General features: G+C 36.6%; 3 protein-coding genes across 3 annotated transcripts; 2 read left to right on the forward strand and 1 right to left on the reverse strand.

Annotated features, from left to right (window-relative positions):
• Nucleotides 1–768: 768 nt before the first annotated feature.
• Nucleotides 769–13919, forward strand: LOC107761511 (uncharacterized). Its single transcript, XM_016579735.2, has 19 exons — nucleotides 769–2369; nucleotides 2452–2520; nucleotides 2597–2795; nucleotides 3556–3640; nucleotides 7331–7444; nucleotides 7547–7615; nucleotides 7697–7778; nucleotides 7925–7984; nucleotides 8128–8180; nucleotides 8258–8424; nucleotides 8717–8885; nucleotides 9692–9749; nucleotides 9876–9932; nucleotides 10013–10258; nucleotides 10907–10968; nucleotides 11937–11993; nucleotides 12148–12241; nucleotides 12320–12460; nucleotides 13153–13919. Exons 1-19 carry the CDS (start codon nucleotides 1356–1358, stop codon nucleotides 13243–13245), a joined length of 2889 nt encoding a protein of 962 aa, XP_016435221.1. The 5' UTR covers nucleotides 769–1355; the 3' UTR covers nucleotides 13246–13919.
• Nucleotides 13920–14511: 592 nt separating this feature from the next.
• LOC107761512 (organelle RRM domain-containing protein 2, mitochondrial) lies at nucleotides 14512–17955 on the forward strand. Its single transcript, XM_016579736.2, has 3 exons — nucleotides 14512–14670; nucleotides 17327–17395; nucleotides 17503–17955. The coding sequence occupies exons 1-3, from the start codon at nucleotides 14559–14561 to the stop codon at nucleotides 17742–17744; spliced, it is 423 nt and encodes a 140-aa protein (XP_016435222.1). The 5' UTR covers nucleotides 14512–14558; the 3' UTR covers nucleotides 17745–17955.
• Nucleotides 17956–19045: 1090 nt separating this feature from the next.
• Nucleotides 19046–21662, reverse strand: LOC107761513 (uncharacterized). Its single transcript, XM_016579737.2, has 2 exons — nucleotides 20954–21662; nucleotides 19046–19413 (listed from the first exon to the last, which is right to left on the reverse strand). The coding sequence occupies exons 1-2, from the start codon at nucleotides 21550–21552 to the stop codon at nucleotides 19407–19409; spliced, it is 606 nt and encodes a 201-aa protein (XP_016435223.1). The 5' UTR covers nucleotides 21553–21662; the 3' UTR covers nucleotides 19046–19406.
• Nucleotides 21663–22338: the final 676 nt, after the last annotated feature.

Consider the following 22338-nt stretch of genomic DNA (forward strand, 5'->3'; position numbering starts at 1 on the left):
AATATATATATATAAAGTCGAATGACTTGGCAACTGACATGGAAAAAATTGAGGGGTCAGCTGCCACGATGTAGATCCGTTAGGGTTAGGGGTAATTTTTAAAAGTTGATTAACGGTAGGAGGCTAGATTTGACGAAGAGTATAACGAGTGACAGAAGTAAACTATATACCATAGTAGAGGGGCAATTTTGGATATTTTTCCAAATTTAAAACAATGGGTATATATTAAATAGGAGGGTGATTAGCTGTCCCATGAAATTTTTACCGCATAAATTCATTGCTTTATTGGCCTGACCCTTGAGTCGTCACCGTGTTAAGAGGTTGTTGGAGCTAAAATTACAAGTAACCTTTTCTCCCAATTTTACGAGAAACTTTAAACTTTTACATTTATTAGGATAAAATGGTGTAAGAGTAAGACCATAACATTTTGACCCAATTTTAACCATAGACCTTATACGAAGTCTGCATAAACTTACCGAGCTTGTTTTAGGATTCAAATTAACTTTCGTCCGATAAATTAAGCTAAGATATTCTACTCTTTCTTCAACGCAAATTAGCCAATTACCAACTTCCAAGTACAAACCTCTACGTCATTCTTTTTTCATTTTTCCTCTTCAGAAAGAATAATGATTTTCTCCATTTTAAAATATTTGATATCCAAATCGAAAGATCCGACTCATCAAGCTGCCACGTGGTAAAATAACATAGGACACCTGGAAATGGACCCTACCCAAAGATATAAAAATAGGACAACAACAACTTCCCCTATGACCCTATCTATTCGCCTTTCTCGTTTCTTCCAAATCTCATCTAATACTTCATTTTTCTCTCTCCTCTTTTTCATACCGCGAAATCGAAATTTTTTCAGTTGGTTAGTTGCCTTTTTTGTCTTCCTGATTTGAATCCTTGATATTGCAAAAACCCTAGTCATAAATATTTCCTCGTATTATAAAAAATCAAATTATGCGTTGAGTTTTCAGATCTATATTTAAATAAACTGTATGTTTTGCTATTGTTTTGTGTTTATCCGCAGATCTCTCAAAGTAGTTTTGGATATTTAGATTTTGAATTTTGAGTTTTGAGTTTTGAGCTGTGGAGTTAGGTTAAATTCATCTAACAATTCAAATTGAAGGAGGTTTTCTTGAATTGGTTAGAAATTTCAAGGTTTTGCTTATAGGACCTTTTAGCTTTCATTTTTGGCGGTTAAGTACCTTTATTTTTTGCGAAGTTTCCAATTCAGTGCTGTTCTTGGAGTTGGGACAAGTTCTTATAAGTGTTGGATTGGCTTGCTGTTTTGTTAATTTGATTTCTCCAGTTCTTATAAATTTCGCGGTAATGATTGATTGATTGATTGAATGATGGAAATTGAGAAACCCCTAAATGTTGATTCAAAGTGTGACAGACAATGGTTGGTAGATGCTAGTACTGAACAGGAGGAGCCATGTGTTGAGAAGCTTAATTTTAAAACTTTAGATGGTGTAGAATTAGATTGTTGTGCCACGAATCATGCCACTAATTGTGCAACCGAAAAAGTAGATGGAGTAGGAGTAGAATATTGTGCCATGAATCGTGCACCCGAAACTGTAGAATTAGAAGGTTGTGGCACGAATCGTGCACCTGAAACTGAAAATGGTATAGAATTAGAAGGTTGTGCCACGAATGCGCCTGAAACTTTAAACACGGAGGAATCAGAGTTAGGTGAGAAGCAGGCAAAAAAGTTGAATAATTGTGATGTCCATCCCTGTGTAAGGATTGACGTGAAGGAAGCTTCGAATGATGAGATGCTTTCTGAAGTTTCAAATCCAAATTTGTCTCCAAGAGAGAACACATCAAGTTTCCAGACTATCAGTAGTCAAGGGGTTGATTTGTTGAGTAATAATCAAGGTGGTTCTGGAGAGATTACATCTTTTTCGTCAGGGAATTCAAGCGCGGATGAGAGTGTCAGTGAAGAAGAGCATAATCAAATTGATGTATCCGAGGCAGTTGCAAAGTCCTCTGTGGTACTTGAAATTCCAAAGGAATTTAGCACAACTGGTGTCAGGAAGATTACATTTAAGTTTAGCAAAAGAAAGGAGGATTATGGTAATGCATATGCTTCAGCTGCTCTGCCCGTGACTGATCGGGTTGATGATGGATTTGGTGAAGCACATGCATGGTATCCTTTGGCATCTGATGATATGACTCAACGTATTTCAAGCACAAATGGAGCATTTTATCGACACGGAGATCCTTTTTTATGTCCTCCAAACATGGAATTAAAAATGTCTAAGAAGGTCATTTCTGATGCTTACCCGACAAATGTCAAGAAGCTTCTATCGACGGGTATTTTGGAAGGAGCAAGGGTGAAGTACATTTCAACTTCTGGGAAGGTAATTTGTGGGTTTCTCTTTTTATACCCGTAATTTAGTGGTCTTTACGTAAGCCTGAAGCACTTCTATAAATGATTGCCAGATGGAGCTTCCTGGAATCATAAAGGATTACGGATACTTGTGTGGTTGTTCATTCTGCAATTTCTCCAAAGTAAGTTTCCTGTCTAAAGTAAAAGCTATATGTGTGCATGTTAATGAACATAATGAACAGATTGATGTCTCTGCAGGTTCTCAGTGCTTACGAATTTGAAGTGCATGCTGGGGGCAAGACTAGACACCCAAACAATCATATTTATTTGGAGAATGGAAAACCTATTTACAGGATAATTCAAGAGTTGAAGACTGCACCACTTAGCCGACTAGAAGAAGTTGTAAGAGACGTGGCTGGTTCTTCTATTAATGAACAATATTTTGAGGCTTGGAAAGGTGGTTTAATGTTGATGTCTCTGTTGATTTATTTATGTTATTCAATTCCGAGACAGTCTCATATTTGACATGACAGGAATAAGTACTTAAAAGGATGTTCTCATGCTTTCCATGCTCTAATTTATGCTATCGTTTGTTGTGGATGGTAACAGGGAGAAGGGTTGGGGGAATAAAATCACCATATTACTGCTTATTCATCATAGACCTCTATTCTAGATGATGTTCATTTCAATAAACAATCGAGCTCAGACTGTAGAAAATAAATAACTTGACCAGTTTAAGTATTTTCACAAGACAATTTCTTTCTCCGCAACTAGAATCAGTGGCACGCTTGATTTACTCGTTATTTTCGAAATTACTTTTTATTTATCCACTATAAGCATAGATTGCTAAATTTTAAAGTAAGATGTTGATTTTAAGCACTTTCTCTGGCAAAGTTAAAAGAAAAAGGAGAGTAGAGAGTAGTTTACAGAGCAATGCAGTTTACAAATTTAACACCAGGGTTTTTAAGTACCTTGTGGGAACATAAGGGCAAAATTGTGTTGTGATATTGAGGAGATTTCAAGGTAGTTATTCTAGGGTATTGGGGCTTTGTTGGTACAGATATGGATAATAATATCCTTGATTATGATATAAGTACTGTCCGAACCAGTGGATGCAGACGGGGCAAAGAATAGTGCAAGTAGGAGGAACGAACATATAGCGTATCAATTCTTGTCAGTTGTGTGATGATTCATAATATCCTCTTCTATTTTTGCAGCAAAACTCCTGCAATACTATGAGGTGGCTAGTGCTAACCAATATTCTTATGGAAAGGCTTCAGGAATGTATCACTCTAAGCTAAGGTACATTTTAAAGTGTTTTTTTCGTACTTTATCTGAAGTATTTTGATCTTGTCATTGCTCCTCCACCCTGATTTACTTTCTTATCAGTCTTCTTTGGTTTAATTTTGGATTGGGGTGAACAAGAGAAAGGAGACAAAAGTCTAGCTTATCTAGCTTATCATGTTGAATAGGTATCCAATATGTGCTGTATTTATCACTGTTTTTCTTTTCTTGAACAGCTGTAATGTGATTTAAAACATGAAAAGTCTTGCAGTTTTGTAGTGTTCCTTATTTGACATTACCAGCTGACTTGATTTAGCCGTGTCCACTGCTCCTCTATGTTTTTTCCGTTTCCAATCATATGAACGATGCGACCACGACAATTGTTATCTTCAAGGAAATGAGTTGTTGATTCCTGTCCAGGCATTTTAGCACCTGAATGGCATGTTTTGTCCATAGCTGGATGTTGATGGAATGTGCAATTGAAGGTTCCTTGTAATATGATTCTAGGATGATGTTGTCTTGGTGTTACTGTAACAGAGTTTTTATTAGAATTTAGCTTAAAGGGCGTGCTTGAGTGTAAGTGCTGTATGCTGTTGATTGAAATAAGTTGTATACAGTCTAGATACTTTGGACTGCTCATTTATTAGCTATTAGTACGTCGAATGCTGATAAGTTACATTGACTTTTATAATTTTATTGAAGATAGATACTGAATAGGTTTTGGAATAACACCACATAAGTATTACCACAAATGTTTAAGAGCTAAAAATGGTTGAATGTTGGAAACTTGTAATTTTAGCCGAGGGTCTATCGGAAACAACTTCCCTACTCTACCGGAGTAGGGGTAAGGTCTGCGTACACACTACCTTCCTCAGACCCCACTTGTGGGATTCCATTAGGTTGTTGTTGTTGTTTTTTGCTTCTTCAAGACTCTACCTACAAGATTTGAACCTTATGAGTTCCCATAATTTGGGCAAAAGTGATATTTTCAGCAAGTAAGAAAGTTTTTTAATTTGGCTGGTCTGTTTTTAAAAGAAAAAGAGAAACAAAAAAGTGCCTCCAGGTGTTGTTTTTGATGAAATAAGGTGTTTCATTAGCAAAAGGCATCAAGGAGATGCAGAATTACAAAAAGTATTGAAATGCAGAAATAATAAGAATTGTAGATCCCTTTACAATGTCAATCTAAGACCAGGGAGCTAACAAAATCCAAAAATTGGTCAGTACTAATTAAAGAAGTTAACGTAGTCCAACAAAAAAGATTGAGTAGGCATATAGCTTTGAGAGAGTGATTTGGAGTTGAGATTCCATCAAAACATCTTCTATTCCTTTCATTCCATAAACACCAAAAAATAGCACCATAGGTTATCAACTAGATTTTTTTTGATGGTCTTATCAACTCTCCATAAACTCCAACTCAAGTGTGCCTCTTTCATATTCTGTAGCATGACCCAATTTAAGCCAAAAATGCAGAGGAACATATTCCAAAGGCCATTTGCCACTTGGCAGTGCAAAAACTGATGGTTGACAGTTTCGGCATCTTCCAGACATAGATAACACCTGTTGACCATAGATAACACCTGTTGACCAACTGGAAACCTTTCTGTTGAGGTTGTTTTGTGTTAAGCAGGCCTCATTGAGGGCAATCCAGTTATGGCAAATAACTTTGATAGGTAGTTTGGTCTTCCATATTAACTTCTAGGGCCATGCATCTATCACATGGTTCTGGGAACCAATCTGTCCGTAGTATTCTTTTACTGTGAAGGTGCCCTTATTCCCTCAACAAATGGTATCTGGTTGGCTCTCATCAATATTGTACCCCTCCACTTTTGCTAGCATATCTAAAAGGCTATCAATTACCCAATCTTGCACAGCTATTCTAAGATGAACATTCCAGTTGCTACCATTTCTGTTTTGAGCAATAGAGGAATTCTTGTGAAGAGCAATCTGGTATAGGCTAGAATACTCATCCATAAGTGTAGTGTTGTTTAACCATTTGTCTTTCCAGAATCTAATGCGAACCCCATTGCCTGGTTTGAAGTGGGTGTTCTGAAAAAATTCATTCCCCAATTTACTAATATACTTCTAAGGTCCCACATCATAGGGCGCATAAACTTTTAGTGCTCCAGTTATCTCTTTTCCCATGCTTGGCACTGATCACTTCCTTCCATAGGCTTGATTCTCCCGTGCCATATTTCCAAAGCCACTTCATTAGCAGGCATTTATTGTGGGCTGCTAGATCTCTAACTCCCAAACCTCCATTGCATTTTGGTTGAGTGACTTTATCCCACTTTATCAAATGAAACTTGTGAGTGTTGCTATTACCTTCCCAAAGAAAGTCCCTTGATTCTATCAAGTTGCTTTAGCACCTTCCTTGGGATGGGAAACAATGACATGTAGTATGTTGGAATGCTGTCAAGCACACTATTGATGAGAGTTAATCTGCCACCCATGGATATTTATTGAAGCTGCCAGGAAGTTAGTCTCTTCTCAAAATTTTCAATAATCCCATTCCATATCTCACAATTTTTTAATTTGGCGCTCAATGGTAGACCTAAGTATGTTGTTGGTAGAGTCCTAATATGTTGTTGGTAGAGTCCCAATACTGCAACCTATAATGCCTGCAAGCTCCTCAATCTATAATGCCTCTAGGTGTTGTTTTGTGGGGAAAAAAAAAAGTGAAGTTAAAAAGTGTACAATGGGATTCGAACCCTCGCCAGTTATTCAGGAACATAGCTTAAGTTGGTTCTTCCTTTTTCGGCTGAACCAACAACTGATTTTACTTCTGGGTTCCTAGCTAAAAAGTATTAAACGTTTTATAGATTTCTCAATATAAATACAGGGTTAAGGTAAAAGTTACTAGGTTGCCGAGAACCCATACCCAATACTATAGATCCGCCCTTGGTTTCAATAGTCCTTTGCTGGGGAAAGCACAAAGTTCTAGCTTTCCATCAGTCGTGCATGTTGGGATTGGTATACTATACCCATTGTTAAAGGAACATCTAATCAACCCAACCTATTCAAATGTGCATCTTGGATCAAGTAGGCCTCCTGTAGATGCATTATAGAGTACCAAATGCACCTTAATAATCTCATTTTACAAGTAATATTATTTCATCTTAGTGGGTCAATTTTTGTGTTAATCTAAAACCTTAAAATAATCTCATGTATAGTGAACAGATCAATCAGTGTGTGGTCCGCCAATTGCCGCTGATTTGGAATTAGCTATGCCTATATTATGGTTGGCACAGTGTAATTATTGACTTTGGCGTCTATTGTGCAATAGCTCATGGCATCTTGATATCCCAAAAACTTAAAAGTTGAATACGTCAAGAAAACTTACTAAACCAGGCCACTTTAAGCAACATTTTTCTTTCCCTCTGTAATATGACCCAATTTTCTGCTCTTCTGAAGCGCCTTTTCTTTTTCCTCATTTACTTGTGGAGATTGGTAGAAGAGTTTAGAATTGCTTAAGTTAGATCCAGGCCTCCAGCATGGACCTGTAAGCTTGGTCCCATTTGGAGTTTATCTACTTGTAGTTTGAGGGTTTTGTGTAATAATGATATTGTGTGGTTTTGGGTGTTGGATTGGCTGAAACTTTTCATACTCATTTTTTTTGTAGCTCTGCACTATACTATGGATTTGCTGAAACTTTTCATACTCATTTTCTTTGTAACTCTGCACTGTACTATGGTGGACTTGTGATTGCAGTTCGGTGATGGAAGATGGCCTTATTCCTGCTTCCTACTCCTATATTGACAACTTCCCTCCAAATCCATTTAGCTATATGGAGACAGCAGAGGCATGGAAGCATGTGGTTAAAAAGTTTGTCATTACTTTATTACTTTATCTATTTCGTGCAACTGGTCATTCTTTAAGTAAATGCATATTCGTATGCTGTTGCTAATGGTGCAGTTATTTTTCCAGGCCAAGGAGCAATTTTTCCAGCTCAACAGTAGAGCCAAAAAGACCTGCTGAAGGTTGCACAAGAAAAAGGTATGCTTTCTCTTATTAATCTTTTAAAGGATTTCTTCTTTTTGGCTCAGCATTTATCATCAATCTTTTTAATATACATAGGGATAATGACTTGCACCGATCATTATTCATGCCAAATGGACTTCCAGATGGAACTGATTTGGCATATTATTCTAAGGGGAAGGTCAGATTCATTTCTATCTCAACTCTGAATATTGTCATTTATTGTGCATTGGTTTCTGTAATTTTTATTATGTGGTCGGGGCCTTCCATTTGGCAGCAGTTGCCATAATTGTGATTTATGTTTGAGCAATTAAAATCTTTCTGCAGAAAGTTCTGGGGGGCTACAAGCTGGGAATTGGCATAGTCTGCAGCTGCTGTGATACTGAGGTAAATTTTATAACATACACACCCTCACACTTGTAATAATATAAAGCCCAAACATATACATATAACATATATGTATATATAATTATGTATATAAAATTCAGAAGAGCTGCTTACTACTACGCATGTTTTTTCTTTCTAAACAGATAAGTCCGTCCCAGTTTGAGGCTCATGCTGGATGTGCAGCTAAACGTCAGCCGTAAGTAGTCTCAAAGACTATTATTTGCATAATATGAAAAAAGGGATACTGATATGAATATTTCTATTCATGACCAGTTACCGTCACATCTACACTTCCAATGGACTTACCCTACACGATATAGCATTAATGCTGGCAAATGGTCAAAGTATTGCCACCAATAACAGTGATGATATGTGTACAATATGCGGCGATGGGGGAGAACTGATTTGCTGTGAAGGGTGTCCTCGGGCTTTCCATGCAGGTGGTTTCTTTTGGCTCAAATGTTTGACAAAGTTTTTATTCTTGTCTTTCTACAGTGTACTGGTTGGTAAACTGATAGATCTGTACATGGTTTGCTCTGTATAGTATCTTAAAATCAAAATTTAGTGCTGCTTCTACTTATTTGAATATAAATGAAGTCCATGTTACAAGAAACTAGCTAAGCTAGACTGCATGATTTTTTGTTGTCTGAAGGGGAGCTCTTTCAATTTCTCTGCCTAATAACCTCACTTGTGCTTATAAGTTCTGCTCATACAAAACCTATATGTTTGCAGCTTGTTTAGGTGTACAGTGTACCCCAACCAGTGGTTGGCTCTGTTCATATTGTAGAGACAATTTTGTCCCTGGTAGGAAACCTGCAGGAGATGCAGGACCAATTATGATACGGTTGACAAGAGTGGTTAAAGCTCCGGAGTCTGAAGGTGGTGGGTGCGTTGTTTGCAGGTTTGTCACAGTTGTGGTCCTTCAGAAAGCATTTAAAACTTATGTAGCCCTAGTTTCCATTTATGTAATTTTTTAAAATTAAGTACCAAGTATTAAATCTCTTCTAATGAATAAAATTAGTTTACCTTGTTTGAAATATCTTCCTGCGGGGAAATTTTTAATATATTTAGGTCTTCGCACAAGTCGGTAGTACATATTTTAATGCACTACTAGTCCAGTGTGATAAAGCTGGTCAAACCACAATGGGGTTGGCTCATCTTTTCTCTTTCTTCTACAGCAAGAACCAACAGTATTCTTCTCAAGATGTGGTTCATTCCCCTGAATATGTGCATGTGTAGGTCTCATTGCAGTCTGCATTTAGGTGTTCCGTAGCACTTCAAGAATGAAATAAATATAATGAGTATTCATCATTAGATTTTATGCACCTTGTAAAAATGTTCATATGTGGCAATACTGTCATTGAATGTTTACATCAGATTTGGTACTAGCAGAGGGAGTAGTTGCTTCTATGATTTATTATTATGAGTAGCTTGAAATAGTTTGGATAGTGTTGAAGAAATTGAAGGTGTTATTTTGCTGTGTATGGGAATATAATTCTGCTGTGAGATATGCGCTTAAAGTATGGGTTTTATTTTATTTCCTGTCCACTTCCACTATGTAGTTCATGCTGGCCATTATGAAATTTTATCTGTTGACCTGGTTATCACATATTGTCGGGTTTGCTTGTGCTCAAAAACTTGAAATGGGTGCAAACAAGTGGAGATAAGTATACCCTTGAACTCATTTTTTCCACCATATATTTCTAGGACCCCGGATTTTAGTGTTGCCAAATTTGATGATCGGACAGTTATGCTCTGTGACCAGGTATGCCTTATTTGCCATATTCAGATGTTTTACCGCTATCTTTAACCTTGCCCTTCCTACCCGTTTCTTATGGTTCCATCTCCCCCAGTATCCAATTTCTATATTTTTGTGTGTGTGCATATGCAGTGTGAGAAAGAATTCCATGTTGGGTGTCTGCGGGAAAGTGGGCTGTGTGATCTGAAAGTGAGTAGTTTCTTTCTTGTGTTGGCTAACTGTGATTATGTTGTCCATTACTCATAAGTGCTTTTCAAAATTGTTGTCAGGAACTCCCAAAAGATAAATGGTTTTGTTGCGATGACTGCAATAGCGTTTATGCGGTACTTCAGAAGTGTGTTCTGAAGGGAGCTGAGGTCATTCCAGCACCTGCAGCAACTGCAGTAACTAAGAAGCATGTCCAGAAATGTTTAATGGATACAGCTACAAATGACATTCAGTGGCGAATCTTAAGTGGGAAGAGTCGCTACCCGGAGCATCTACCTCTTCTTTCCAGAGCAGCAACAATCTTTAGGGTAAGTTTTTTATTGTTAGGATTAAGCACCAGTTGGAATCATTTTTTGACATCTCAGAGCATAAAGAGGACACTGAATAAATCTCTGAATTTATGGAGATTGCACATTACTGTATTACAATTGGACTTATATGTTTTAAGATATATGGTAAAGCTACTTAATTTTGCATGGCACGGAAGCTATGAGTGTGAAAGTTGAGTTCTGTTTTGCCACCTGAGTCATTCAAGTTGCAATAATGGTGTGACATTTCTATCCCATTTGTCAGATTCCAAAATATAGAACTGTGAGGCCAGTATTTTCTCTAGAATTATCTATAAATCTGCAGCAGTTCTCTTCCATTGGCCAGTCCTCCGTTATCATTGATAACTGAACTGTACTTTAGACTCACTCCGCAAGTAGTCTTGTGAATCACCATGTTTCTTGAGCTCAAGAAACCTTGACAGAATGGCCATTCTGATCAGCAACAACATAGTTAGAAACAGGCAGATCCTTTTAATTACTGCATCATTGATAATTGATTCTACTTATCAATTCCTCTTTTAAAAAAATAATTGAATATTTAAAACTTATCCTTGTATTCCGTGTCAAACTTTTCCTAATTCAAGTTCCTTGCCTTATTTTAATTGTCATCTTTGTCTTTTTTTGCAGGAGTGCTTTGATCCTATTGTTGCCAAATCTGGACGAGATCTTATACCTGTTATGGTTTATGGGTGAGTATTCTTTCGCTTGCAATCCTAGTGTTACACACAGGTTACTTTATCAAAAGTATAACACCCCGGTTATTCTTAGAGACTCGGTGTTTTTTGTTTTCTTGTCTTTGAACTGTGTTGAAGGGGAGCCTTGGAGCAACAGTAGAGTTGTCTCCGTGTGACCTATAGGTCACGGGTTCAAGCCGTGGAAGCAACTACTAATGCTTGCATTAGAGTAGGTTGTTAACATCACACCTCTTAGAGTGCGGCCCTTCCCCAGACCCTGCGCGAATGCGGGATGCTTTGTGCACCGGGCTGTCCTTCAAGGAACTGTATTTGAAAATTGAGAGACAATCCTTCTCGTGTTTGATCTTTCAGTACCCTCCTTTAGGATAGCACTCTTGAACTTTTCTTAAGAAACTGGGTATTTGGTTTGAGCATTCTCATTTGCATCCTAGATTCTTTAGTTCTGTATAATCATCTTGTCTTGGTCATTTATCATTATAGTATAGATGCTTTACTGTAAGAAGAGCTTACTGCATAAAGACATGATATTTTGCAGTATTTGCATGTGATTAAGTTAAAAATATACTAGACTTGCCGAGATTGGTCTCTACTGTCTACACCCCCCCCCCAAAGGAGTTGAAACGACTAATTGGTCCCAGTATAATAGATATTTGTACCTGAAGTATGTGGGCAAAGTTCCTAAGCAGATTGCTATTTCAGCGTATTAGCAACTTAAATTTACACATCTTTTGGCAGAATAATTGGTTCATGAGTAATGAAGATAGTTAAGTTGCAACTTAGTTTAATCTAGTAGTCTGAAACTTGCATCAAAGGAGTTGCATTCAGTATTTGTCAAATTATTTCCTTGGATCTTTTGGCCTTCTTTTGTGCTTTTACCTTTTGCTGCTAGAACTCGAGAACTTGCTGTATTTTGAATTGCAGACATTTGGCTTTTCTAATTTCTATATTTCTGTCTAATGTAGGCGAAACATCTCGGGTCAAGAATTTGGGGGAATGTATTGCATCGTTTTGACTGTAAAGTAAGTAACTGATTTTCAAGTTATTTCTCTGGTTTCATGATAAAAATAATACATGCCTGCTCAAGTGCGCTAATAGTTGGTTCGGGAGTTCTATACATACACACAGAGTATTCTGCTTTGCTGAGTTACTAATCACGTGTCTAAATGGCCACAGGTCAGTAGTTGTATCAGCTGGTCTTCTCAGGATTTTCGGGCAAGAGGTTGCTGAACTACCTTTGGTGGCTACAAGTAGAGAAAACCAAGGGAAAGTAAGCTCTGTTTGACTTTACTCGTTTGCTATGCTCAATTTACACAAGCTGATGATTCTCGTTTTTCTTCTTTTGTAGGGTTATTTCCAGGCGTTATTTGCATGTATTGAGATGCTATTATCTTCCATGCATGTTAAAAACCTGGTTCTGCCTGCTGCTGAGGAGGCGGAATCCATCTGGACAAATAAACTGGGGTTCAAAAAGATGACTGATGAACGAGTTAGTGGATCTTAAGTCTTAACATTCTTATTGACAATCATTTGTTTTTACTTTGTTTATCTGATACTTCCTTTGTGTAATGGGATGATAGCAATTAATAGTTAGGGGAATAGATTCGATACTGGAAAAAAAGAGAGAATAGATTCAAGCTGTAAATGTTCAAGGCCACTGGAAACTAGTGAAGATTTGAAGTCAAGTTATACACACATGCCAATATCTCATCGGCAATTTAAGAACAAGAGCAATTGCAAGCTGTTGAATGTTTTATAGTTAGGATGTTTAGGCTGCGTTAAAGTAAAAATGTAGAAATATTTGGTGTGGGAATACGAGTATTCGTTGGAATACTAACATGCATAGCTTTAAAAGTCTTGCCTTCTATCTTTCTTCCTGTTGACCTCTTTTCGTGAGTTGAATTTTCTTTTCAATAGAATCGTAAACCTTACTGATCAAACCATGGTCAGGATTCAGATTGGTTTGGGGAAGGCATTAGTTAGAGTATTTTCAAGTCCTATATTTTGTTGCTCCCTTTGCCTGTCATGGACGGGGACGAAAGTCGAGTTTGTGTCTATCGAAATAATGTCTGATGTAATCCCCTAGCTCTATTACCCTTTCTATTTTTTCCATTTAGTAAAAAAAAAATATGTACTGAGTACTTAGTTCTATATTGATATTCTTTTAAACTGTTTTAACAGTATCTGAAGTATTCAAGAGACTTCCAGTTGACGGTATTCAAGGGAGCGTCAATGTTGGAGAAGGAGGTGCATCAGACAGCTTATGAATTATAATTCATCTTTGTCGAGAATGTGCAACAAGGAACTAGGATTGCTACATATCTTGCACACACTCTGATTTAAGAAGGGAGACCTCATTCTACTCAATGATCTGAAATGGAGGTGAAAATAGAGAAAGAGGTGCTTCTCATTGCAGATCGATCTTTTCTTTAATACCTAGAATATGCAAAATGCACCTATAGCTGATGAGTTTAAGTTTCAAGGTGATTATATAGTAAAGAAAGCAAGGTATTTTGGGAGGCACAACAAGTTGCTCGCGGATCTTGTAGGGATCATTCTTAGATGCAAGGACAAGTGCATTTCGTATTCGTTATTTACCACTATGTTTTCATAAGGTAGTCATTGCTTTTATAGATTAGTTTTCAGCTGATGTATAAAGAGCAGCTGAGGAACTGCTCGTTGAAAGTCCTCGAGGCATGCTGACCTTTTATCATGCGTGCGTGGGGCAAACGTTGTTTTTACCCCTTTCTTTTTGCAGTGGTAGTTTCCTTTTGTACATTTCCAGTGCATACAGAGAAAATTTTGCTAGAAAGTGGCTAACTCAAATGTAGGATATATCTTATACTGATGTGATGCAATGTTTGAATATATGTAGTGATTGGGTTATGAAATTATCTGCTCTCTGCACCTCCCCCCTACAACGCAGAAAAAAAGAGGAAGTTAACTTCATTTTTATCGTTTTTGCTGGTTAGTGGAGCCGTGAAACTATTGTCGTATGATCGTATCCTTGGTGTGTCTTGATACTTGCTCCCTTTCTTTTAGAGCTAACAATCTTTCTTCATGAAAATTGAAAGGTATTTGGTTGGTAAGTGAATATCTTCCGAAAAAACATATATTAGTAATAATATTTTCAAATTGCATATATTACTAACTCTACATGCAAAATATTTTTTATTTTGATCTTATGTATTATTGATCTTCTGAAATATTTTGCAACATATGTTAAGTAGGTTAAAAAGTTTACTCAGAATTGACGCGGAGTTATTTTTAGCTTGAAATAATAAAAATGAATATTCAAAATTGAAGCATACAAAGTTTACCGAATAAATTAACCAAAATCTGTAGATTTGGAAGTAGAGAAAAAAGTGAAATAGACAGAAGAAAAATAAAATGAAAAAACAAAAATGGACGGAGAGACATTAGATAGGTCATGAACCTTCGACCTAAAGAACGTGTTACTTATTTTTCACGAAAGTCCCACTACTTTGTCAAAATATCTATTTGAACCCCTAAGGTTTACTACTCACCATCATTTAATAAAACCCTAAACCCCGAACTTGCTCTGAACAAAATATCCTTCGAACAAAATGGCATTTTTTCGTCGCATTTTCAGTGGATCATCATCTACAATTTTTCAATCACAACTTTCTTCAATCCGCTTTAATTCAACACTTACAAGTCCAAAGCTATTTGTCAGCGGTATGTGTATTATTTTGTGGTTTTGGGTGTAATTATGATATATATTCATTGCTAGAAATTTTCAAATTGAAGGGATTACTACAAATTTCATTGGTTTCTAGAAAATACTATTTTTTTTTTCTTGCTCTGTTAATCTGTTCTCGTGATAGTTATTGAATGAATCATATCAGTTACTCCATCTCTATAGTTTGCATTTTACAAATTTTAGTTATTAAGTCCAACACTTAAAAAGTAAAACTTTCCGTTCGTTCATATGAAAAAATATAACTACATAAGGAGATAAAAGTTGAGTTTTTGGAGGTTTTTCTTTGAGCTAATTTTGATATATGTAACAACTTCTTTTGGAGTCTGCTATTTAATTATAGCATTTTTGGTATTATTCAAACTTTTCGCCTATTAATTGTTTCATGGTCTTTTGTGGAGTGGGGGTTGGAGGCGTTTAAGTTCCTGTGATTACTAATTTCTAGTTAGGTTGAAAAGATTAGTGCAGTAAGTTGGTTCAAATCATGGTCATTAGTTCCAAATTCCAATGGTTATGCTTTTAAGTTTGATGCAGAAATGAAAACAGTAGACTCTCTAACCACAAATGAATCCTCTACATCCATTCCGCTCTATTTGGGACCAATTCATTCCAATATTAAGTATTTTGATCTTTAAGCAAAACTAGAGGTCTCAGGTTCAAATCCCAACGGAGATAAAAATACTAGGTGATTTCTTCTCATCTGTTTAAGCCTTGGTGGATGGAGTTACCTGGTACCTATTGCTGGGCCTTGGTGGATGGAGTTACCTGATACCTATTGCTGGTGGGAGGGGTAGGTATCCCGTGGAATTAGTCGAGGAGCGCGCAAGTTGGCCCGAACACCATGGTTATCAAAGGAAAAAAAAAGTAAAATTAGTAGGTTTTTTGGAATAATTTCGATCCATGTTTAAGGTTTATCTCATCCTTATTTAGAATTTTCATCTTAGTATTAATCTATGTACCAGTCTTTTGAAGGTTTTTGTGGGACTTGGCCAAAACATTTCCGGCGACCTCCCATTTATCATCTATGTGTGCTACTTGCATCCTTTGTTGGATGTAATCATTTCTAATCTTGTCTAATTTTATATGGATGTACATCCACATCTTGATGAAAAAATTGCCAAAGGTTACAAGGCTCTTTCCTACTTAAACCATATTTCATTGCAGACATTTAGAAACATTGCAATGATATTCCTATCACCAAAAAATAAAGAACAGAGAATTGTTGCAGTGATTTTCTATTGCATCTTTCTCTGATAAGGAATATTGTTTTGACTCAACAATATGTGAAGCATTTATTTTCATAGTTGTTTTCTTTGAGGTTGTATGCCAATAAACAATGTGAATGCATCTAGATTATCTTCTCGACAAGGATTTTTGTTCCATCTTCTCTCTTGAAATTTGAGATTTTAAGCTATTAGGACTGAATTTTGATTTGATTAGATTTTGTTTGAATTTTTATGACTGGATATCATACGTGAATGCAATATCTTTTGTTGGTTTGTTCATCATGCTGTAAAAGATCAGAGGAGACTTGAGTACCGTTCTTTATTAACGTGGTTAAAATTTTAGGAAAGGGTAGTTCTTATTTAAAAAAGTTTCGGCAAGGGAAGTTGAAAGGATATGAATTTTATGTGAATTTAAAAAATAAAAGAACCCAGCAAGATACTTTTTAGGTTGTGTATTCAAGTGCAATTTCTAAAGATTCTTGTGTTTTGGAGGGTGATTTTCTTTAATTATAGTAGTTGTTATGGTAGTGCACCATTATTATGGGTTGCATGATCTTTGGAGATTGATGGCCTGAATCCTTTTGACTTTTTTTATGTGAGAAAACGTCCAAATTTGGCTTGTGTAAGTTGATAATTGAAGCCGTTTTAACCAGACCTCTTGGCTTTCCACTTGGCCTAACATGTTCATATATGGGAGGCTTATTTGTTTGTCTTATCTGAACCACAAAAGTTATTTCTACCTTGTAAACTGCATATGTCAATTGGCGAACTTGCTGCAGAAGACCAAATCCAAGGTACTAGTGAGGTGTACCTTGGAGTTTCCCGTTCATCTCATTCTGATACTATTATAGCTGGCTTAAATTGTTTAGCTTCATCCGGGAAAAAAAAGGTTATTGGTGACTGAAGTGTTGGGGGGGGGGGGCTCCAGTTACCATCTGAAACGTTTTTGAGGGTGTTTCTTTCTGACCTAGCATTGCTTGCCTCTGTGCTTTTGCTTTCTGTGATCTAGTAAAGGTGCTTTCTGCCTCCTTAATCTGCAAAATGTTGAAAGAGACTTTGTATTGATGCTTCGGCACTTACTAACAAGGATACTGCAGCTTAATAGTTGAATGAGTTTTCAACTGGTGTTGCTCGGATGTGTTTCTGTGGACGATGGCATCTGCCTTTAATTAAACATGATTTTTGCCACACTTCCATGTTAAACAATTGATAATAAAAAAGATAAGGGCAAGCGGAAGAAGATTACATATTAAGAAAAGGAAATTGGAAAATCTTTTCAATAAAGAAGAATATGTTGAAGTGGGGAAAAACTCCCTGATGCAAGTGGTATGAGAAAGTATAAAATAATTGGTCTATTTTTGTTTAAGCTCTTTTTCATGGTTTTCCCCCTTGATACGTCATGGTGCAGGGCTTTCAAGATACACTAGTGATGAAAACCTTAAAAAAGCATTTGAACAATTTGGAAAACTTGTTGAAGGTAATAGTTAGATATTTTCCCTCTCAGTCTCCTCTTTTGTTTTGCAAGATTCTGATTTAACTGTGATAAACTTTCACCAATTTTTTTCGCTATGTATTGATTTACAGCGAAAGTTATTACTGATAGAGCAACTGGGAGATCAAAGGGATTTGGATTTGTTTCTTATGAAACAGTAGAAGAAGCTGAGAAGGCTCGTGAAGGAATGAATGCCAAGTTCTTGGATGGCTGGGTAATTTTTGTTGACCCTGCAAGGCCAAGTATGCCTAGACCACCACCGCCACCACCTCCACAAGATCCACTGAACTTTGGGATTACGACGAATAAGACTGTTGGTTGGACTGGCCAGTGACCCGGGGCTCTCATTCATTTTAGTGAAATATTATATGATTGCAATATAGCACAGACTGGCCAATGACCAGAGACTCGTGCATTTCATTGAAATATTTGATTACACTATATCATTTTTGTTGACAGATATTGTATCTTCACTAAAATATAGTTGCTCGTTTTTAAGGTTGCCTCTTATAAAAAAAGATATGGTTCATTTTTAAGGTTGTCTTGTGCTGAATTGTTTGAGGTGGAACTCTTCTCTGCGAAGTGTTTAAGGATTTCCTCTGACTACATTTTGCAGGCCTTTTTTTGACTGAATATATAAACTGGCCAACTGTTATCTCAGTGGCATGTATTTGGGCGAGATAAATTTGTTATCCTTGCCCTATAAATTTGGATCGTAGATAATATTTTCCGTGGTGGTTATAGTATTTTGATGCCCTATCTTCATTTACTCAAATGTTTCTTCAATTTACTATATGTGGATTTGAAAATGGGATTGTTCTGTGACTTGTGCAATCTCTTGCTTTCGGGGATGGAATGTTTAAATCCTGTCACATCCAAAGGGTTGACAATGGTCTTTTTTATACATAACAATGCTATCTGGATTAGCTTATTTGCACATCAACCAATTTATCGAGTATCTATTACTTCCCACAATACAAGTACAACGTAACTATGTTCACTAATGCTTAGACAAATGAGAAAAAAATTACCTAGCATCTTAGCCCTGTGTTGGAATTTAAATTGTGATCTACCATTGTTCATTTCAATTTCATTGGTAGCTAGGTCACAACCTTGTATGTGCAAGTAACTATTTGAAAATCCAACAAGATCGTGTATTATCTAAGATCTTAAAGGATTAGGTACTTCTAATATAGGATGTAGAGTTGAAATTCATATTGGATTTTATCTACTTTAAAGGGAAAACAAGCTTTTCTAACCAGACTATCACCTGTTTTTGTTTCTAGATTTAGTAAAGGGATACATGAAGTTGCTTCCTTCCTCTATATATCTTTGTGATGGATACCAAGCCAACATCTATAAAAGCAGAAGTAAATTTTATCCAATGTGGTATTTGAGTAACTAGAGGAAGGAAGCAACTTCAAATACCACTGGATAGGTTGGAGCAGAAATGGATTTAAGATTTGAACTTTGGTTGTTTGTACCACAGCCCATTTGATTTTCCAGGTTCAAAATTTGCTACTTGTACTTATTTGGTGAGTTTTTGAACATATATACAGGATCTGAGCGAGTCGCCCTAGGAAGATTTACAGTAAAAAGTATTGTCAACATTTAAAACATACTCAAACTAGTTCAGCGACAATCAAACTATTAGTCAAGCACAAAAACAAGTTCAGTGACAACCAAACATTAAGAAAGTGAATGTATTTTTATCTGCAATCAACCCAAAAAACTCGGGCAATAGTGTTCGGAAATTAACAAAAGAGTTGATCGAAGAAAAGTAGTCTCAACTCCGAGCTGCTCACCAGGGAGCTCCAAACCTTTCACTTCAAGCCTGTGTTCTCCTAACTTTCCAAGCTACTTGGTCTTGCCATTCAAATACCAAGTAGCTCGGAAAAGGGAAAGTGAAAGAAACTCCATGCGGCAAAAGGAAAATGCGCATAGCACCTCAAAGTGCCTCTCATTGTGAAAAAGAGCAAATTCACAAGTCTGCCAGCTAGACCCTGCCAATCATGAGAAGGGAATTTAAATCAAATGAATAGAAGAAAGATGAGGGAAGGGTCATACTCAGACACTTATTTTTAGCAGCAAAACAAATTACTATCAAATACTTGCAAATGATTAAAGAAAAAAAGTAAAGCAACAAGCTTGGTCAAAGAAGAAAAGATCGTATAGCAATGAATACCGCACTTGGAAAAGGCAGGTAACATAGTCATCAATATGCTTGATCAGGCTGTTATGGAGATATAAATGCTATAGAATGTGTGGAAAACCAGAATAATCACAGACCAGATAAAAAATATAATATCTAGTTTTGCCAAATTAGGATGGTTGCTGATCTTAACACAGGGTCCAGAAGGCTCTGAAGCAATCTTATTTGTAGAGTTCCAATAGTGTGAATCACATATTCTAGTGAATGGATCAGTTGTAAAAGTACCTACTTTAGCATGAGAACTAGATATAATTTTTGATGACCGAGACATCCATATGGGGCCAACCCTTAGGACCAGCTGCAACCTTTGAAACTTGGGGATAATGAGCCCACCCCTCTACCCTTCTCCACCTAAAAATCCTCTTTAGTTTGCATTGCGCAGGGCTGACCTAAGTCGCAAGTCCCTCAATTTTTGCCACTTGAACTAAGCCCGGGGACCATGACAAGAACCAGATATGAATGAACTAAATCCAAAACGAAAGTACTGGTCTTAGATTTCAAGGATCGGATGAAAATAAGGAATTCTAAAGACATAGCTACCACATCTGAGCTCTTAGAAATGGAATTAGAACATTTTACCACTATGAATTGCAGCCAAGGTATTAATGGAAGAGAGTCTCATTTAGGTACAAAAGAAATACAACTATGCTTAAGTACTATTAAACAGCAAACATATCCTTTACACGGAGCCTATTCAACATCTGCTAAGTTAATTTCTTAATATGAGAACTCGTAACATATGTCTCAAGATCCTAGAAGTACAACAAAAAGAAGGGGAAATACAACTACTTCTGCAAATTTTCAACCTTCAGAGAAGAACTAATTCAACGGCAGCTCGCATCGACAATAAAATATAACATCATCATCAACAAAAATGTCCCGATCCCAAACTAGTTGGGATCTCCTATATGAATCCTCTACAACATTAAACTCTATTAGGCCTCATTTCATTCCGATACTCAATAAGTAAACAAAACCAGCCAAGCAGCAACAAAAGAGCATAAGTTGAACTATTTGATATGCTAAAAACTACTTCAAAAGGTCCAAATTCTTAAAGGAAAAACAAAGATTCCCTTTGTTCCACAATACAATTACTATTTGGAGAGTCAAACGAGTTTTCCTTAGACCATGTTTTCGCAAATACTTTTTAAATTATTTGAATTGTTAATTATCGTGACTTATAATACCTTTTATAAGTAGTTCCTACATATGTACATTTTATTACAAAAAAAGTTGACGACTCATTTACACTGAATATTAGTTAGTTTGATGCTCCTAATCTGAACCATGTCACATAAATCGATATGACGAAAAAAGTCGATCCTACATACCTCGGAGAGCCAGCATTCATATTCCTCCGAAGAATCCGACCCTCACTATTAGAGTCACCCGATTCAATCAACTCCTTCAACCCTAAATTCCCAACTTTCTCCTCTTTCTCAACTTCCTCTTCCTCCTCCTCTTGCTTCTTCTTCGTCACCTTAACAGTAGTAACTCTTTCAAAATAATTCCCATAAATATACTCAGGCGTATACCCATTTTCCTCATCAAACAGCATAATATGACCATGCCATTCCCATACCCGATAATCCGAACCCGGGTCCTCATGAAACCCGACACAAATATGATGCTCCCCAATCGTTACAGCCTGACCCGAATTGGGTTTCAAAGTTTCAATTTTTCCGCTGAGGATTGTACGGATAATTTGTTTTTCAAGACGGGATTCTTCCTTTGAGAGCTCGGATTTTGAAGAGGAACTAAAGTCTTGATCTTCTTCTTCGTCGTCATCGGAAGGGAGATTGTTGAAGAGAAGGTCTTCGAGGGATTGAGGTGAAAGAAAAGGCGGTGGGATTGAAGTTGAAGGAGGAGGACGAATTTGGAGTCGACCCATTAATGATTGGAGAAGGAGATTATCGAAATTGGGATTCATGTTTGTGGTGATAGGACTGAAATTGCAAGGGTTTTAGAAGAGGTTTTTGGGGTTTTGGTGGGGGAGACTATTTGTTTGGAATTTTTCTTTTTTGTGCTGTATGTGTAAAAGTGGACCAGGTACAGGTAGTGGGCTGAGAAATATCTTTGGGATTTTGTTTTTCGGCTATTAAAGTAAAAAAATGGATAAATGGAAGCTGAGGTACTAGTGTTTGTGTCAAATGGGGTGTTAAGGATTTTGTATAATGTTTTCACTTAAGACATAAATTCATATTACTAGATTTTTTTTCGAAAAACAACTTTTGAGGAATAATTTTTTAAGATGTATAAAGAGAGAAGCACACTAAGTATTGAATGTTGTGGTCTAAGTATCAAGAAAATGGATGAAAATAATGTGAGATTAGTGTTTAAATCTGATATGTGTCGCATTTTGTGTATGTACCAAAATTCTGGAACGTAGCTTGTAGCATCGTAGATCCAGTTATGTTCCTAAAGGTGATGTCTTGGCTATGTAGTCTGCCCACTCATCCCTTAAAATGAGAAAACAAACACTAATCAGATTAACGATATGAGCACTTATGCACGTAATACAAAAAAATATTTTAATACTTAAGGTGAATGATCTGTTTAGGAATTGGAGTGAAGAACAATTAATTTGAAATGGTGTATAAATACCCTCTTTCCAACTATTGGGTTATAAATATCATTAACGTTACGGTTAGGATTAAAAATGTCATCCTTTTAGCAGCACCATGACATGGCAGTTTAATTAAACAGATGACCTTGG

This window comes from Nicotiana tabacum, chromosome 24 (genome assembly GCF_000715075.1).
Source record: "Nicotiana tabacum cultivar K326 chromosome 24, ASM71507v2, whole genome shotgun sequence".
Taxonomy (NCBI): domain Eukaryota; kingdom Viridiplantae; phylum Streptophyta; class Magnoliopsida; order Solanales; family Solanaceae; genus Nicotiana; species Nicotiana tabacum.

Coding starts and splice junctions, on each gene's coding strand:
- LOC107761511 (XM_016579735.2), top strand. CDS start 1,356: ATGATGGAAATTGAGAAACCCCTAAATGTTGATTCAAAGTGTGACAGA. Junction 8,886..9,691: donor GGTGGGTGCGTTGTTTGCAG/GTTTGTCACAGT, acceptor ATATATTTCTAG/GACCCCGGATTTTAGTGTTG. Junction 10,969..11,936: donor ATACCTGTTATGGTTTATGG/GTGAGTATTCTT, acceptor TGTCTAATGTAG/GCGAAACATCTCGGGTCAAG.
- LOC107761512 (XM_016579736.2), top strand. CDS start 14,559: ATGGCATTTTTTCGTCGCATTTTCAGTGGATCATCATCTACAATTTTT. Junction 14,671..17,326: donor TCCAAAGCTATTTGTCAGCG/GTATGTGTATTA, acceptor GTCATGGTGCAG/GGCTTTCAAGATACACTAGT. Junction 17,396..17,502: donor ATTTGGAAAACTTGTTGAAG/GTAATAGTTAGA, acceptor ATTGATTTACAG/CGAAAGTTATTACTGATAGA.
- LOC107761513 (XM_016579737.2), bottom strand. CDS start 21,552: ATGAATCCCAATTTCGATAATCTCCTTCTCCAATCATTAATGGGTCGA.